The sequence below is a fragment of the Phycodurus eques genome, chromosome 2, assembly GCF_024500275.1.
Source record: "Phycodurus eques isolate BA_2022a chromosome 2, UOR_Pequ_1.1, whole genome shotgun sequence".
NCBI classification, from domain to species: Eukaryota; Metazoa; Chordata; class Actinopteri; order Syngnathiformes; family Syngnathidae; genus Phycodurus; species Phycodurus eques.
The window spans coordinates 33,478,414-33,496,101 of record NC_084526.1 but is presented as its reverse complement, the minus strand read 5'-3'; the positions used below and the strand labels follow the sequence as shown (position 1 = coordinate 33,496,101).

The following is a 17,688-nucleotide window of genomic DNA, read 5'->3' as shown; positions in this document are numbered from 1 at the left end:
ATGTGTGTCTTGTATTTAAATATTCTGTACAATTTGTGTAATTATTTTTGTTGTGCTTTTAGTCTTACAGTAAACTCCAATGGTGGTGTCATTAAACAGCTTAAAGCACGCTTAGGGAGGGCAGAAGAACATACTGTATGTCACATGCTTGCTGCAAGATACACAGGGTTCATTCAGGGTGCATTTACAATGCAGGAACAAGCATACACAACCCATGCCGTGGCACATTAATTGTTTTTCTTCGATTATAATGTTTTTATGATTGTGAGAAACCTAGATATAATATCCAGCGGGCATTTAAAATTTTTATTTTATTTTATTCATTTCATTCTTCTTTTGTTGTTGTTGTCTATTTTAAGACCCCTGGACGCTTTTTCTCCTGGAAACTACAAATATGAGAATCGATAAAGAATTTAATCGTTAAGTAGTATCGAAAATGGAATCGTAGTCAGAAAAATCTGATGAATTCCCATCCCAAATCGTGATTACAGCCATGCATTTGTAATTCTTAATTTGTTAGCAAACACAACCCCCATCTTACATGTCATAGTAATGATGAATGTAATGTGTAATTTTCATGTTTTTATGTCATGTGGCTTTTCACCATTACAGAGTCAAATTAGTGAGACATTCTTTAAGCATTCCTGACTGCACAATTGGCCAGAAACTCAGAATGCAGATCCAATGTGTTTCATGCAGACAGTAAAGTCCTATTCATTGACTATACAGTATTTGCTGCAAAATGTCAAATACATTAGTCATTGTCTTTGGGTCCATTGTGAAATTGAACAATGTCCATAACAATTAATTCCACAATTCAACTAAATATGTCTCTGAATGCAGATGGTGGGTGGGTGAGTGGCAGAAATGCTCAGCAAGCTGTGGCAGCACTGGCATAGCGAAAAGGACAGTGCTGTGTGTACAAGCCATCAGCGTGGATGATCAGAAAGCCCTACAGCCCAGTCAATGTAAACACATCCCAAAACCTGAGTCAGTATTGCCCTGCAACACAGACATCCCATGCCCGGCAGATTGGACCACTGGCAGTTGGTCAAAGGTGAGTGTGGCTTGGAATATGATTGTTAGTGTAAAACAGTCATGAGTACTAGTCATATTCTGTGCTTCCTTATTTCATATAGTTTGTACCTGCAAAATTTAATTCTGGAATTAGACTAGCATAGACTGTCTCATTTTAGCTTTTTATCATTTAGTTTCGAGGTTAAGGTGTTGCTATAGTTGATAGCGTACATAAAAATAAGGCATTCATGTATGTCTTAAACTTATAGCATGGAGGACTACAGAATGGTCTCTTTTTATTCATAACATCCATCTGTTTTCTCCTCACACACAGGAGAGGTGTCAGGAAGGTCCCAGGACTGGTATCACAAAAATATATATTTCAAATCAGAACTACAAACTCCAAGTTTTCCAATTTAAAATAATCCCCCTAGAGTTTAAAGCCTTCATGTACTCCTGGAATGATTATTTTGTAATCCCCCACAGCTCCGTGGTCACGGCCATCTTGATGCCATCCATATCTTCAAAACAGGTCCCTTGATGACACCCTAAACTTCAACGAAGCAAACGCCACAGGATCTCTCTCTGGAGACATGCTGGTTCATTGTCTGGCCCACGTTGAAGGGAAAACTCGTAGTTTGAAATATAGCTTTTGTGACACCAGTCCTGGAAGATTCCTGACACACCTCAGATTTTGGTTTTTATAAATCTAACTCACAACACATGAAAGTTGACCCTGGTCCTATTTTATTTTCATTTTAATAACATTTACAATGGATTCAGCATACATAAAATGTTGGATTTTTATGATATAAATCAAGATAAATGTAACACAATTGAACAAGTATTTATTTGTTCACAAGTCAAATCGAGGGGTTAAATAATAAAAACTATTGCATGTGCACATATTTATTGGAAGCCTTGAGATTGGCTGCCAAACAATACAGGGTGTGTCCCACCTGTCACCCCAAAGTCAGCTGGAAAAGGCTCCAACTTACCCATGACCCTAATGCTATAAAAGAAATGTATGGATGGACATTTTTTGTTCAACACCTTGTATAGTCATTCAGTTTTTTGTTATTTTTGTTCCCAGATTGGAGCCTGTTTGTGGGCTTAATACATCTTGACCTGACAGTGTTGTTGTTGCAGACAAAATACTTTTGATATTTTATTTGGGTTAGAATGCTGCAACTTTCAGCTTTCTAGCAGATGTCTGAAGGTTTTGTGCCAAAAAGGTCTGGTTTTTGGAGCTGATCAAAATGGCCTCCATCTTGACTAAAGCCCTAGTTCCAATTTAAGAAATGGAAAAATTGTACCCAGTTTAATCAAATCACAACATATTTCCCGCCATGCTATTTGAAAGACGAAAGCTTCCATCTTGCATAGACATGAATAATAATGATAGACTTTTCTCACATGAAATTCATGACTAGCCAGGATTTCTTTTTCAATTTCAATAGTAACAATCGTAGCATTTTCAATTTAATGTGGAAAACTTAAAAACAGCATTGTGTAAATTTTACACCTGGGATTTTTTTGTGTGTAGAATTTAATATTCACCAAACATGCATACATAGTATAATATGTGTTAAGGCTCCTGGGGTTTCTATGACATTTTACTGACCCTGAATAGCACAAAAACTATAGTGAGTGTTTGAGAGAAGATCGGTTATGCACACACATATAATATAAGTAAATGTCATAGAAGTAAAACACAAGTCGCTGTCGTCTGCTTTCACTTTGTTAAAGTAGCTCTCACGGTCAGAGATTGAAGTAATGTATTCTGTCATTGTTCTTCCATGCAGTGTTCAGTAACGTGTGGAAGGGGAGTACATCGGCGTAACATTACCTGCTCCAGAAACACCGGCGTGGAATGTGACCTGCAAAAGAAGCCCCTCACTATTAGTGCTTGTTCAATCCAGGACTGTCCACAAGTTGTGGACAATTTTGGTGATATTGACTGGTCTGGAAGTGGATGGGCAAGCAAAGAAGTGTTTAATGAAATTAACTCCATACCTGTGGCCAAACCAGCTCTAAAATACAGTACCACCAAAGTCCAATCAAAAAATAATGATCCAAGTGACTTGAATAACATTTTTGAAGACTTTCATTATCACAATAAGATAGAAAGTGAAGAACAAGCTCCTGAAGTGGATGACTTTTACTATGACTACAACTTCATCAATTTTCATGAAGACTTATCAAATGAGAGTGGTGGAATAGATTCAGGGAACAGTCAGGAAATTGATTTTCTGCAAGAGGAAGAGCCAACGGGCAGTATGATGGACACCACTCATTCTTCGAAACCTCCAGAACCACAGAGCATTATTAAAGACAAGCTGAAGGACATAGGAAACCCTGGAAAAGGAGAACCTGCTCAAAAGCATTCTGGAAATGTTGATGACTATCTTGCTGAGGATTACCTTCTGCCTGTGTCCACCACTCGGTCACCATCAGAGCATTCATCCCGAAAAGAAGGAAATGATGATCTTCTGTGGTCTAAAAACAATAACACAAGCTCCCCTACGGATGACACCACAGGGGAGCCTGCAAAGAGTAGCAAAGTGGGGCAAAATAGAGAAGAGGCTGAAAATAACCACAATTCTGCAGGGGTGGAAAATCAAACTAAGGAATTCACTGTCACGCCATCACATGCTGTTCCAAAGCCTGGAATTCAAGGTGAGAACAGTCACATTGTCACACTGACAGTGAGTCTCCAAGAAGACGACTTACAATTGCACCAAACTTACATCACGCCACAATTCTCTACTTTTACCCCAGCGCCAGAAACTGTAGGAGATCAAATAAAATCAGAATTATATCTTACTCAAAATACCAGTGGATCAACAGTATTTTCACCTGACCATAAATTGGAAAATCTCCATACGACTCATCTCAATACAGACTTGGTTACCATTAACGATGATTCCAGAGCGTCTGACAGTGGCCTCAGTACAACCTCATTGCCTCCCTCTGAGAGTTGCACTCCTCGACTTTCCTCACATCTGCTCATGTCAGGTAATCAAAATGCCCCTGATGACACCATATTGTCTGCTGGAACACAATTCCAGCCACCTAAAAACCAGGACGGATACACTCAGCCTCCCACACATGATTTCCAGCCAGTGACAACAGAACAGACTCTAACCACAGCTTCTACTGAAAGGACTGGAGCAGATTTCTCTTTGCACCAATCACCATTTCCATTTAATGACAATGACTATAATCAAATACCCCCAATCTTGAGATCTGGTATTGCGAGCCATCCTGGCTCTTCATACACTACCCAATTGCTGAACACAGCAGTAACTCCTCAACATATGACCACAGAAAAACCAACGATGAAGGTCTCACCAACCCAGCATCCACATCTTTGGCTGCTTCTTCAGACAACAGAACGGACGCCAGCCGCCACACAAGTCGCAGCCTTTTGGGTCACTGGCAACTGGAGCTCTGTAAGTCTTCAATCAACTCCGCTGTGTTCTTGCACTCTAGCAGAGGAACAAAGCTTGGCTGTGTCTCACTGATTTTTTTTTCCATTTCCTTTTTGGTCACTGTAGACATTTAAGTGAAAGCAGATATACCTTGTCCTGTATAATCATTTATTATGAGTGATCCACATAACATGCTAACAAACACACTGATTTTTAAAGACTAAGCTTGATACTAAAAATGAAATGAAGTTTCTCATGCATGCAAATGTCACGTGCTAGTCTGGTGAACAGCCTTTTGTTTATTGTAATGTGTTATCGTATTTCTGGACAGTGCTCCACAAGCTGTGGTCTGGGTGCCATCTGGAGGACTTTGGCCTGCAGTACTGGCTCCGAGTCTGATTGCGACCCAGCCAAAAGGCCCACACCTGCCCAACGTTGTTACATGCGCCCCTGCTCCATGTGGAGAATTGGGGAATGGACAAAGGTAAGATGGGCCTTCTTTTATTATACCATTCTTACGTATTCTACCTTTTTTTTTTTTTTTTTTGTCTACATTTGGTATTTTGTTGTCTACCTTTGGGATTTTAAATGTGTTTAAATGTTCTGTTGTCTTTCAACACATTTAGCAACTTGATGGCTTCGGACCCGGAAATCTTAATTGATTAGTCAGTTTACCACAAGGGTCCATATTGGCCTCTCTCTGTTATTAGTTTGGGGATTGCCTTAAAGCAGGGGTAGGCAATTAATTTTTCAAAGGGGCCATGTGAGAAACTGGAACAGCTTTTGAGGGCCTCAATTGTGTTCCATATTAATGTATTTTTAAGTGTTCAATTATATTGTTTTAATACGGTTTTACTTGTGTTTTTATGGTAAATGTGTTTTGATTACATGAACATTACCTCACAATTTAATCTACATTGAGAAAAAAAAATGTTTCTACACCATCAACAGTTTTTTGTACATGTTTAAAGTGTGCTGACCTTATGAGCACTAATCACTAACTCATATTAGCCATTCCTAGTTGAACTCCCAAATGATTATTAGGGTAAATCCCCCTGGTCCTCTTCCCTCCATTGTACAGGAATTTTGCCAACATGAGGACCACTTTTGGCCTTGTCGCTAGTCACTTAAAGAAAAAAATAAATAAAAGTCAGTAGAGGGTTCAGAAAAGTCACTTAATAGTAGAAAATAAGTAGTTGCTCTTGCTTGCTGGTACCGCCCACACATGCATATCAAAATTAAAGCAGCGAATAGTTTACATTTTACTTTGACTGTGAAGGCCAGTCAAAGACCGTAGCCGGACCTGAAGTGCCCCTGGGCCGTACTTTTTCGAGATCTGTGTTAAAGATTTGTGCACACATACATTAGTTTAGTAAAATAACAGTGGTAAGCCATCCACTCAAGTGCGAGCAATATTGTTCTTGTTGAACAGTGAATCCCAGTTTAAGTTATGTCCCCACTGCTGGAGAAATCAATGGTACATTCTTGAATTGAAACTTACACCTGCACAGTACAACTTTGCCTTTTTATGTATTCCAATGGAATTCTTAGAATCTTCTGGCATAGCCAGAGATGCTTTTAGTTGGCATTTGTAAATAGGCAACCAAATATTGAATAAGCCCCACAAAAGATCTGGACTGCAGAAACATTTCGAAGATACCCTTGAATACATATAACTGCATGTCTTTTTGCAGTGCTCCAGGAATTGTGGCGGTGGTAGAAAATCCAGAGAAGTCCAGTGTTTCGACATGCGGGATCAAAGACCTCTACGACCTTTCCACTGCCGGGCAACGTCCTCCAGGCCACAAAGCCAAATGTCCTGCAACCTTGAGCCATGTCTGGACTGGTACACTTCTTCCTGGGGACAGGTGCCGAACATAGCACTTAAATTGAGCTATCTGTTCCACCACCTACTCTCCTGGCCGCCTTAAGGGGAGGTTTATAAAATACAGTGTTTCTGACAGCACGCCATCCATCACATCACTTTAAGTCTCCCTGACATTTTGTGATCCTATTAACTGCATGCTCCAAAGCTGAATACATGATTTTTCTTTCACCATTTTATTTAGAAGATAGGGTGATGAAAGTTGAGGATTTGCTTTTCACCAACCTAATGAAAAGGGCTCTGATAGAACCTCATTCAGGATTTTTCTGAAGGCCATCCATTCTTTTTACTCTAGATTGTATAAAGGTTGCACCCTTCTCACATTTCCCCTTGTACTGTGTCCACTCACTTACCTGTAGATGGCTGTTGTTTTTGTGTATGTTGTGCTCAGTGTTCAGAGGTTTGTGGCGGTGGAGGACAGCAACGTCTTGTCTCCTGCCCAGAGGAGAATTTTTGTGACACTGACCTTCAGCCCAGCAACACTCGGCCTTGTAATACTCAACCTTGTGCTCAGTGGCTCATTGGATCTTGGGGTCAGGTACACTCCATTGAATCACACACAATATGTAGAAATGACATACGACATACAGTACATAAAGTATATGCTAACACAGTTGTGATCACTTGTCTTAGTTCTTGGGGGGGGGGGGGGGGGGGATATTATGAATATCTCATTCACTTTATCCTCATAGCAAAAACATAAAATAAATGGGTTTGAATAGACAAGACGCAGACATACAAGACAGAAACGCATTACTTCTTATGTATGCCAGGGCTCCTACAGAGGCCTTTTCACTGTCATCTTAATCCCTGAGTCACATCAACAGAACCAAAACACCCGCTGAGACTCATACGGTGTCAAGATGAGCAAAATGTGATATCATTCCAGCAGTGATGTAATTGCAAAAAAACACATGCAGTGTGCACACAAAAATGCAGGGGCCTATGAAAGCTTTTGACTGGCATATCGATTATTCTGCTTAAGATCACTGTGAGGCAGCTGCACTAATTAGTAGACTATCAACAAATATACAGTAGCCTATAAAGCTCGTGGAAAAGGATGAAATAATCTTTCTCTGGTTTTACTTTTTATATTTTTTGGTACAGTGCTCAACATGAATACAACCCAATAAACACCCCCACTTATCATGGCAAACAGTGAAACTGAATGTAACGTGTCACCATTATTTGTAACCAAGTAATGTTAATTAGCACTTTGGAGTGCATTTCCTACACAAACTAGTTCAAAGTTCAGTTAACCGTTCCAAATATGAACTAGTTGAGTTCATAATTAAAAATTTGGAACTAAGTTCACCGTTCAAAAAATTAATTAGTTCATTGTTCTTTTTTCCCCCCAATGTTGCTGACAGGCTATTACCCTCAAAATAGTGGCATTTCACTTCCCCCATGTTGCCACCCATTCAGTCCACATGAGTAGCCAGTGGCAGCTTTCACCCTACAATCTAAAAAACATGAGGAAATGTGTTGTCACTTTGTGCACTCATTCCAGCTGCGATGTAAACATGAATGGCTACCGCAGCTGCTTTGAATGGGTTGGCAATTACGCCATTTATCCCCCGACATGAAGGTTCGTATATCGTGTGTTCAGCCTGGTTTTGTCCTTGAAGTCCCTCACAAAACCTGGCACTCTTGAATGAAAATGAACTTTCATTCGAAAACAGTTCATAGACGTCAGAATAGCGCATTCTCAATAACGTTCATCAGGCAGGATTGAACTAAGTTCAATTCACGCTCACAAAAATATGAACTAGTTCATGAACTTTCATTCATTTAACTCGTTCAGGTACACTGGGAGTGCAATATGTATACATAATGAGTGGCAAATTTTCCCTTCAGTGTTCGGCTTCCTGTGGTGGTGGGGTGCAGCAGCGACTCGTTAAGTGTGTTAACATGAAGTCTGAGACTCAAGAACAGGCGGATCAAAGTCAGTGTGACCATGAGGTGCAACCGGGGAGCGCACAGAAGTGTAACTTGGATGAATGTCAGAAGGACCTTTCTGGTGAGAAAATGATTTGCTTTACACACAATATATGCACAATTTACAATTTGGTCAACGCTCAACTACATTTTGTCTTCCTTTTAGTATAATTACTGAGCTAAACCTTTAACTGAATTTGCATAACTTCAAGAGGCTACTTCATGTATGTAATAATGTATTTCAATCAACCAATAATATGACCAAAGATATCAAACCTGAATTTCACTGTTTAAGTATATTATTACCTATTTTACAGGTTGACACTTAAAGGTGGAGTTTACAGTTTAAAAAAAAAATAATAATATTCAGTAGAATATTATTAAAATTATCTTTCGATTAATCACCCCTCTCTGGCCCCATTTTATGCCTCTAATTTAATTTATTACTTTACATTATTATACTTCGTTATTTATCATTTTAGAACTGGGCACGACAAGAATAGCCAGTCAGAGACTGTATAGAGAGGAGGCGTGACCAAATGGTCTGTCAACAATTTGCTCATGCGCACCGCCACTCACACAGCATCGCAAGGACACACCGCAGCCTCTCACAAAGGAGACCGGTATAGTTTCTTGCCTGAATTTTTGAACTCCTTCCTTCTTTTTAACAAAAGTTAAAAAGAAGGAATTGGACAGCTCTTTAGAAAAATCAAGGATAAACATATGAAATTGCGAAGTGAGGCTACTTCAAATCTTGCTAGCAGTTTGAAAACTGCATCCGCTACCTTTAAAAGCAGCAGACCCCGGTAATGCACATAATTCTATGTCAGCATTTTTTCATCGTTGTATCCTCCGTTGCATGCTCTCTGGTTGCGTTCTCAAACCATTTAAAGACAAATGTGAAATCAGGTTTCACGTGTCACAGATGTGACTTCGTACCAGATGCTCATTAGTTCGTTAAAGCAAAAATAATGATTAGAGCAAATTCTTCTAAAATCCACTATTGAATTCTCTTGATTATCTTTAAAATGTGAATAGAAACTACTTTGCCCTAAGAAAAGAATGACTTTTACATAAGGATTTTCAGTAACTGTACAAAAATTCAATGATGTTTGCCAAATTATTTTAAATAAATAAATGCATAAATCTATATATACAGTGGAACCTTGATAGAATGGACTAATAGGGGCGGGAGGTCGTCTGAAAGAGACGATTTTCCGTTACATTGAACTACTGTTTTTTTTTTAAGGCTATATGCGCCTATATTACTATACAGTACAAAATTATTGTTTTGTCATTTTTTTCATGGCCTAAAATGCCCAGTACAGTACAACACAGTATTGTGTCGCAAGGAATTACTGTGTCACATACTGTGAACCAACTAGTTTGCCTGGTCTCCAATTTATTTAGATTTTTTTAATTTAATTTTTGACTTTCGTTGCCAATATTATCCTACATACAGTGGGTACGGAAAGTATTCAGAACCCCTTAAATTTTTCACTCTTTTTTGTATCGCAGCCATTTGCTAAAATCATTTAAGTAAATTGTTTCCCCTCATTAATGTACACACAGCACCCCATATTGATAGAAAAAATCAGAATTGTTGAATTTGTTGCAAATTTATTAAAAAAGAAATACTGCAATATCACACAGCCATAAGTATTCAGGCCCTTTGTTGTGACACTCATATTTAACTCGGGTGCTGTCCATTTCTTCTGATCATACTTGAGATGGTTCTACACCTTAATTGGAGTCCAACCTGTGTTTGATTATACTGATTTGAATTGATTAGGAAAGCCAAACACCTGTCTATGTAAGACCTTACAGCTCACAGTGCATGTTAGAGCAAATGAGAATCATGAGGTCAAAGGAACTGACTGAAGAGCTCAGAGACAGAATTGTGGCAAGGCAATTCTGGCCAAGGTTACAAAAAAATTCTGCTGCACTTAAGGTTCTTAAGAGCACAGTGGCCTTCATAATCCTTATTAATAATTCCTGAAATGGAAGACCTTTGTGACAACCAGAACCCTTCCTAGAGCTGGCCGTCTGGCCAAACTGAGCAATCGGTGGAGAAGAGCCTTGGTGACATAGGTAAAGAAGAACCCAAAGATCACTGTGGCTGAGCTCCAGAGATGCAGTCGGGAGATGGAAGAAAGTTCTAGAAAGCCGACCATCACTGTAGCGCTCCACCAGTCGGGGCTTTATGGCAGAGTGGCCCGACGGAAGCCTCTCCTCAGTGCAAGACACATGAAAGCCCGCATGGACTTTGCTGAAAATCACCTGAAGGAATCCAAGACGGTGAGAAATAAGATTCTCTGGTCTGATGAGACCAAGATAGAACTTTTTGGCCTTAATTCTAAGCGGTAGGTGTGGAGCAAACCAGGCACTGCTCATCACCTGTACAATACAGTTCCAACAGTGAAGCATGGTGGTGGCAGCATCATGCTGTGGGGGTGTTTTTCAGCTGCAGGTGCGACTGGTTGCAATCGAAGGAAAGATGAATGCGGGGATAGGGATATCCTGGACGAAAACCTTCTGCAGAGTCCTCAGGACCTCAGACTGGGCCGAAGGTTCACATTCCAACAAGACAATGACCCTGAGCACACAGCTAAAGTAACGAAGGAGTGGCTTCAGAACAACTCCGTGACTGTTCTTGAATGGCCCAGACAGAGCCCTGACTTAAACCCAATTGAGCATCTCTGGAGAGAACCTGAAAATGGCTGTCCACCAACGTTCACTATCCAACCTGACAGAACTGGAGAGGATCTACAAGGAGGAATGGCAGAGGATCCCCAAATCCAGGTGTGAAAAACTCGTTGCATCATTCCCAAAAAGACTTAAGGCTGAATTAGCTCAAAAGGGTGCTTCTACTAAATACTGAGCAAAGGGTCTGAATACTTATGGCTGTGTGATATTTCAGTTGTTCTTTTTTCTGGAAAAATGTCAACAATTGTTTTTCTTCTGTCAATATGGGGTGCTGTGTGTAAATTGAGGGGAAAAAAGTGAACTTAAATGATTTTAGCAAATGGCTGCAATATAACAAAGAGTGAACATTTTAAGGGGGCTCTGAAGACTTTCCGTACCCACTGTGTGTTATATAATAAGTATGTGAAATGGCAATGAAATGTAATTGTAACGTCAACCCAATATACTATAAGGGAGTCAGCCACTCAATTTACAAAAGCTATTGACAGTTAAGTTTACGTTTTGAGTGATTGAAATAATGAGAAGTTATATCTGTAAATTTAATTCATATAACATATGTATGCTGGTAAAATTCCAATTAATATTTGATAATATCATGTTTTTAAAATCTTCATTATTCTTTAAAAAAAGAGTAAATTTTGTATCTGTGTTTCAATCCTCTATGCAATGATATCCTCTATTTTGATATGCAGGCAGTTTGTAAATTTTAGTAACGTACCCACTGTGAGAAATACGCCGTCAACAAACTCTCGGCTCCCCCGCCCCAACGTGCCCCCGCACACACAGAAAAGGGATGCTTTCAAAGACACTCACGAATCTCAGCACTCACCGCAATTGAGCTTTTGTATTGCACTGTACAGGTATTTTGTTCCTCGTATAATATGTATTTTCATGAATTTTCATTTAAGTTTTGGGCTGGAAAATGCTTATTTTACCACCACAATTAAAAATATATATAAAGAAATCCCGTGATATGGTGAATTATCAGCAATATACTGTAAATATGGTTTAAAAAATCTGCGATGCACTGAATCAGTGATAGGTGAAACACAATATAGCGAGGGATTACTGTTTACATATGTACACTAATTGTCAAGTGTGGGAAGTAGCTGGACCCAAGAGGAGGTAGAGGTTGATGTAAAATGTTGAACAGTTTATTGAGCAAAGGTTATGGAGGTGTGGCGGCACGGTGGGCGACTGGTTACAGCGTCTGCCTCACAGTTCTGAGGAGCGGGGTTCAATCCCCGGCCCCGCCTGTGTGGAGTTTGCATGTTCTCCCCGTGCCTGCGTGGGTTTTCTCCGGGCACTCCGGTTTCCTCCCACATCCCAAAAACATGCATTAATTGGAGACTCTAAATTGCCTGCAGGTGTGGCTGTGAGTGCGAATGGTTGTTTGTTTGTATGTGCCCTGCGATTGGCTGGCAACCAGTTCAGGGTGTACCCCGCCTCCTGCCCGATGATAGCCGGGATAGGCTCCAGCATGCCCGCGACCCTAGTGAGGAGAAGCGGCTCAGAAAATGGATGGATGGTGATGGAGGTGGTCCTGGACGTGTTGGCAGGCGGCAGGCAGTGGACAGAGCAGGCGGCTGGCAGGAATGACGTGGGTCAGGAACACTGGTAACGAGGAGACACAAGCGTTAACAAGGGAACGAGGAGCTGAGTGGCTTACTTGAGTACGGTGGCCCGTGGTACCGCTAGGAGAGGCTGCAATACTTTGGCGAGGATTTCCTGGAACAGACAGGCTTAAATACCGGTGGTGATGAGGCTGATTAGAGACAGGTGCTGAAAACAGAGAGTGGAGGGGGGAGAGAGAGAGGACACAAAGAGCCCTCCAGGCTACTATAATGGAACTGCAGGGCAGTATATGACACAAATGCTACTTAGGAAATAACCTTTCAGTTTATTTACGATATTCTGATTAAGGAAAATGGGAAATGTGGTTTACATGCTAGAGCAATGCTTCACTGGCGTTACCTTTGAAATATTATTTTACATGTTATCATCATCCTCTTTTATGCAGAGGTCTGCCTTTGCTCTTCACACAGAACACAGCAAAGGTGGGATATTGCTAGCTTTTTGAGTTTAAGGCGGGAGGGGCACTGTCACTGACTATGAAAATACAGTACCTATCCCCAAATTATTTTGTTATATGTGTTTAGTTTTACAGTGAACTTCCACTGGAATGTCAGTAAACAACTTTAAGCAAGCAACATTAACTTTTACTCCTTACTACTGTAATAGCACCTTAGCATCCTCTTATAGTGATCACGTGGGCTGTGCACGCCGTCCGGGCGCTGCTGTATAGAAGTGATGGAGCGGAGCATGGAAAAGACTGCTTGTATAAGAGTGGTAAAATTGGAGATTTTAGATCCAGTCCGATCAGATCCGATACTCTGTTTTTTTTTTTGGCTGACAAGATAGGATCGGGACACGCCTAGTATCTATATCGTTATATCGTACCGGTCCAGTTGGTGTTTTGTTTTTAAACCGATGACAAACTTTGCATGGTTTTAATCAGTAGCAAGTGGAGTGCCACCACCGTGCAGCTATTTCCAGTATGTATGCTATTTTTAATATCTAAGTGAGTGAGTGAATGAGTCTCTGTCCACAGTCAGTTATTCAAACAGGCAAAATTGTAAATCTGAGCAGTGTTTAACGTACATTGCTGCGCCTGCTTGATTAGCAAGATTTTACTTTGACATTTGTTGTTTGTGTGATTTAGAAGAGTGTCTATGGAAGTCCATGTTCTCATGTGCATGAGTGGGCTTTCTTCAGGTCCTCAGACTTGAAATTGTCCATAGGTGTGAATGTAAATGCTTGTTTGTCTAGGATAGGCTCTAGTTCACGTGCAACCCTAATCAGGACAAGCCACATAGAAGATGGAGGGAAGGATGGACGGATAGCACATCAAGACAGTAAAAAAAAAAAAAAATTCTTTCGTGGCCTAATGAAGTAGTTTGCCCACCATTATATTATACAGTATAAAAATGCCACTGATACTACTGTCATTCAGCTTTTTGTTTTCTCTTTTTTTTCTTCTTCCTGCCTCATTCATGTTCTTGTTTATAACTCCACAGGTGTGCTCTGCAACCTAGACAGCGAATATGATCTTTCACCCAGCCGACAACCTTGGAGTCTTGATGCTGATCATGTTGCAACATGTACATCTTATGATATAGAACATTTACATCTAGTAAATACTCTAAAAATATTCAAGAAAAAAGTCTCCAGTATGTGGAAGAACTTGAACTATTTCCAATTATGAATTGCAAATCCATGAGGACTTTCAATTATTTTTCAAGTATTTTCTCAGGGCTCACTCAGAATGTACAGCAGCTCATAACGGCAGCAAAATGTTTGAGTAGTCTTCTTTTAAAACCATCAAGCTTCCCCTCTGGCCTCCACATATTGAATTCTAACAGGAAAGCGTGGGCTGTTTCAATTTTTTATAGCCTCCTTGGTAGCACTTTTGATGACAAGCATGTGAATACCTGTCGAGCACTTCCTGCCACTTCATAATGAGACAAAAAGCCATAGAAAGCAACGATTGGATGATAGTCAAACGATTCCAAAAGAATTTACTCAATCTTGCTGTATGTCCTGGTTTTTCAATATCTCAGCATGCAGCCAAGTCTGTCTTTCCCATTTCAGGTGCATCAAGTGTAAAAACATCAAGTGTTTTTATGCAGTTACAGTACTTTACTACAGTGAATATATTTCAAAATAGACAATCATGTTTAGACTGAGTTTGCATAGCATTCCCTTTTGCATGGAAGCCAGCTACAGTATATGAACCACTGCAGTACCATTATAGAGCATACATACTGTAATGGATGGACAGTAGTGTGGGTCTACCGTGAGGGACGTCTGAGGATTTTTCGATGTAGTTGTATCCTTGGTGTTTAAATTATAACATCAATTAATCCATGAATCATTACAGCCATAATGAACATAGTCCATTGCCCTTGTCACAAAAATGTGTAGGTTGGTAATGCAGCCCATTATGAACTGACACACTAAATCATTAATATACAGTGAACTGAAGAAGATCCAAGATTTTGTGGATTAATTCTTTACAAACCCCACCTAAAGATGACAAAATACAGGAATGCTTTGCATATGTACACTGTTGGAGTGTCCTTACCATCCATCCTTACCGTATCCGAACTGCAAGATATTTGGACCATTGAAACCTTGAGGAGCCACTGTATGGATTATACTGTATATATTTGGCTTAACTCTAAACATACAGTATATGTTGTGTAATACGACAAACATAATTTCGGTGTTACTTAGAAATCTTGATATACAGAGATTGAGAATCAAAATAAGAATAATTATCCCTTAACTTTGCGTGCATGATCCTGTCTCATATATTGTCAAAATTGCTGTTTCAGTAACATGAGCTGAGAGAATTCAGTAATAAGAAATCCAGATGCTTCCTTTCCTCCCTGATGGTGGTGGTGGTGGTAGGCAAAAAAAGAAAAATGAAACTGCACATTGAATTTAAACAGTTTTTAATCTCACATTTCACCCAGGGAGCTACAAGGTCAGTTAATTGGCAAAGCTACTTACGAAACTGAATTGCATGTTTCAATCAATAAATGTTTGAAGTTCTACCACATTTATGTCAGGTGGTCTCAAATCTTCTTCTTCTTTTCCTTTTGGCTTGTCCCGTTAGGGGTCACCACATCGTGTCATCCTTTTCCATGTAAGCCGATCTCTTGCATCTTCCTCTCTAACACCAACTGCCCTCATGTCTTCCCTCTCTTGCTCGGCAGCTCCGTCCTCATCACCCTTCTACCAATATACTCACACTCTCTTTCCTCTGGACGTGTCCAAACCATCGAAGTCTGCTCTCTCTAACTTTGTCTCCAAAACATCTAACCTTGGCTGTTCTTCTGATGATCTAATTTCTAATGACATCCAACCTGGTCACTCCTAGAGAGAAACTCAACATCTTCATTTCCGCCACCTCCGCCTCTGCTTCCTGTTGTCTCTTCAGTGCCACTGTCTCTAATCCGTACATCATGGCTGGCCTCACCGCTGTCTTATACATTTTGCCCTTCTTCCTAGCAGAGACTCTTCTGTCACATAACACACCTGAAACCTTCCTCCACCCCTTCCAGCCTGCTTGGACCCATTTCTTCACTTCTTTACCACACTCACCATTGCTCTATTTAAAGTCCTCCACCCTTGCTATCTCTTCTCCCTGTAGCCTCACTCTTCCCCCACCACCCGTCTCATTCACGCACATATATTCTGTCTTACTTCGGCTAATCTTCGTTCCTCTGCTTTCCAGTCCATGCCTCTATCTTTCTAAGTGTTCCTCCACCTGCTCTCCGCTTTCACTGCAGAGCACAATGTCATCTGCAAACATCATGGTCCACGGGGATTCCAGTCAAACTTCATATGTCAGCCTATCCATCACCGCTGCAAACAGGAAGGGGCTCAGGGCTGATCCCTAAAGCAGTCCCACCTTAAACTCCTCTGCCACACCTACAGCACACCTCACCACTGTTCTGGTGCCCTCATACATGTCCTGTACTATTCTAACATACTTCTCTGCCACTCCAGACTTCCGCATGCAGTACCACAGTTCCTACTCTGTTATACACTCTTTCTCGATCCACAAAGACACAATGTAGCGCCTTCTGACCTTCTCTGTACTTTTCCATCAACACCCTCAAGGCAAATAAAGCATCTGTGGTACACTTTCTAGGCATGAAACCATACTGTTGCTCGCAAATACTCACTTCTGTCCTGAGTCTAGCCTCCACTACTCTTTCCCATAACTTCATTGTGTGGCTCATCAACCTTATTCCTCTCTAGTTCCCACAGCTCTGCACATCACCCTTGTTCTTAAAAATGAGCACCAGCACACCTTCCCTCCATTCCTTAGGCATCTTATCACCCGCTAGAATTCTTTTGAACAAGCTGTTCAAAAACTCCACAGCCACCTCTCCTAGATCCTTCCATACCGCCACAAGAATGTCATCAGGACCAACTGCTTTTCCATTTTTCATCCTCTTTAATGGCTTTCTAACTTCCCCCTTACTAATCATAGCCACTTCCTGGTCCACCACACTTGCCTCTTCTACTCTCCCTTCTCTCTCATTTTCCTCATTCATCAACTCCTCAATGTATTCTTTCCATCTATCCAGCACACTAGACTACATTTCCATCTCTATCCTTGATCACCCTAACCCGCTGCACATCCTTCCCATCTCTATCCCTCTCTCTGGCCAACCTGTGTAGAGCTTTCTCACCTTCTTTAGTGTCCAACCTGGCATCATATGCCTCTTGTTTGGCCTTTGCCACCTCTACCTTTGCCCTATGTCACGTCTCAATGTTTTCCTTTCAACTTACTTACTTACTCCCGGCTTTTTCCTGTCATGAACATTCAAAGTCCCCGCATTCAGTTCTAGGCTCTGTACTTTCATCTTCTTTTTCTGCCCAAGAACCCACTTTCCACCTCTCCTTCGTCTTCGACCCATAGTAGCTGAATTTCCACCGGCGCCCTGCAGTTTAACGGTGCCGGGGGCAGATGTTGTTAACCCGGGCCATAACCGATTCGGTATGGAATTCTTTGGATGAACGCTCATATTTGTTTGGCAAAGCTTTAAGCCGATGCCCTTCCTGACGCAACCCTCTGCATTTATCCGGGCTTGGGACTGGCCTACAGTCTCCACTGGCTTGTGCCCCCCA

The 17,688-nt window shown here is 40.8% G+C and overlaps 1 protein-coding gene across 1 annotated transcript in view; it reads left to right on the top strand.

Moving 5' to 3' along the window:
* Nucleotides 1–17,688, top strand: part of LOC133416197 (A disintegrin and metalloproteinase with thrombospondin motifs 7) — a 100,656-nt gene that overhangs the window by 82,227 nt on the left and 741 nt on the right. Inside the window, exons 18-23 of the mRNA XM_061702949.1 lie at nt 844–1,057; nt 2,823–4,472; nt 4,783–4,935; nt 6,146–6,319; nt 6,728–6,874; nt 8,194–8,356. Coding sequence (XP_061558933.1) covers nt 844–1,057; nt 2,823–4,472; nt 4,783–4,935; nt 6,146–6,319; nt 6,728–6,874; nt 8,194–8,356 — 2,501 coding nt within the window. The remainder of the gene's footprint in view (nt 1–843; nt 1,058–2,822; nt 4,473–4,782; nt 4,936–6,145; nt 6,320–6,727; nt 6,875–8,193; nt 8,357–17,688) is intronic.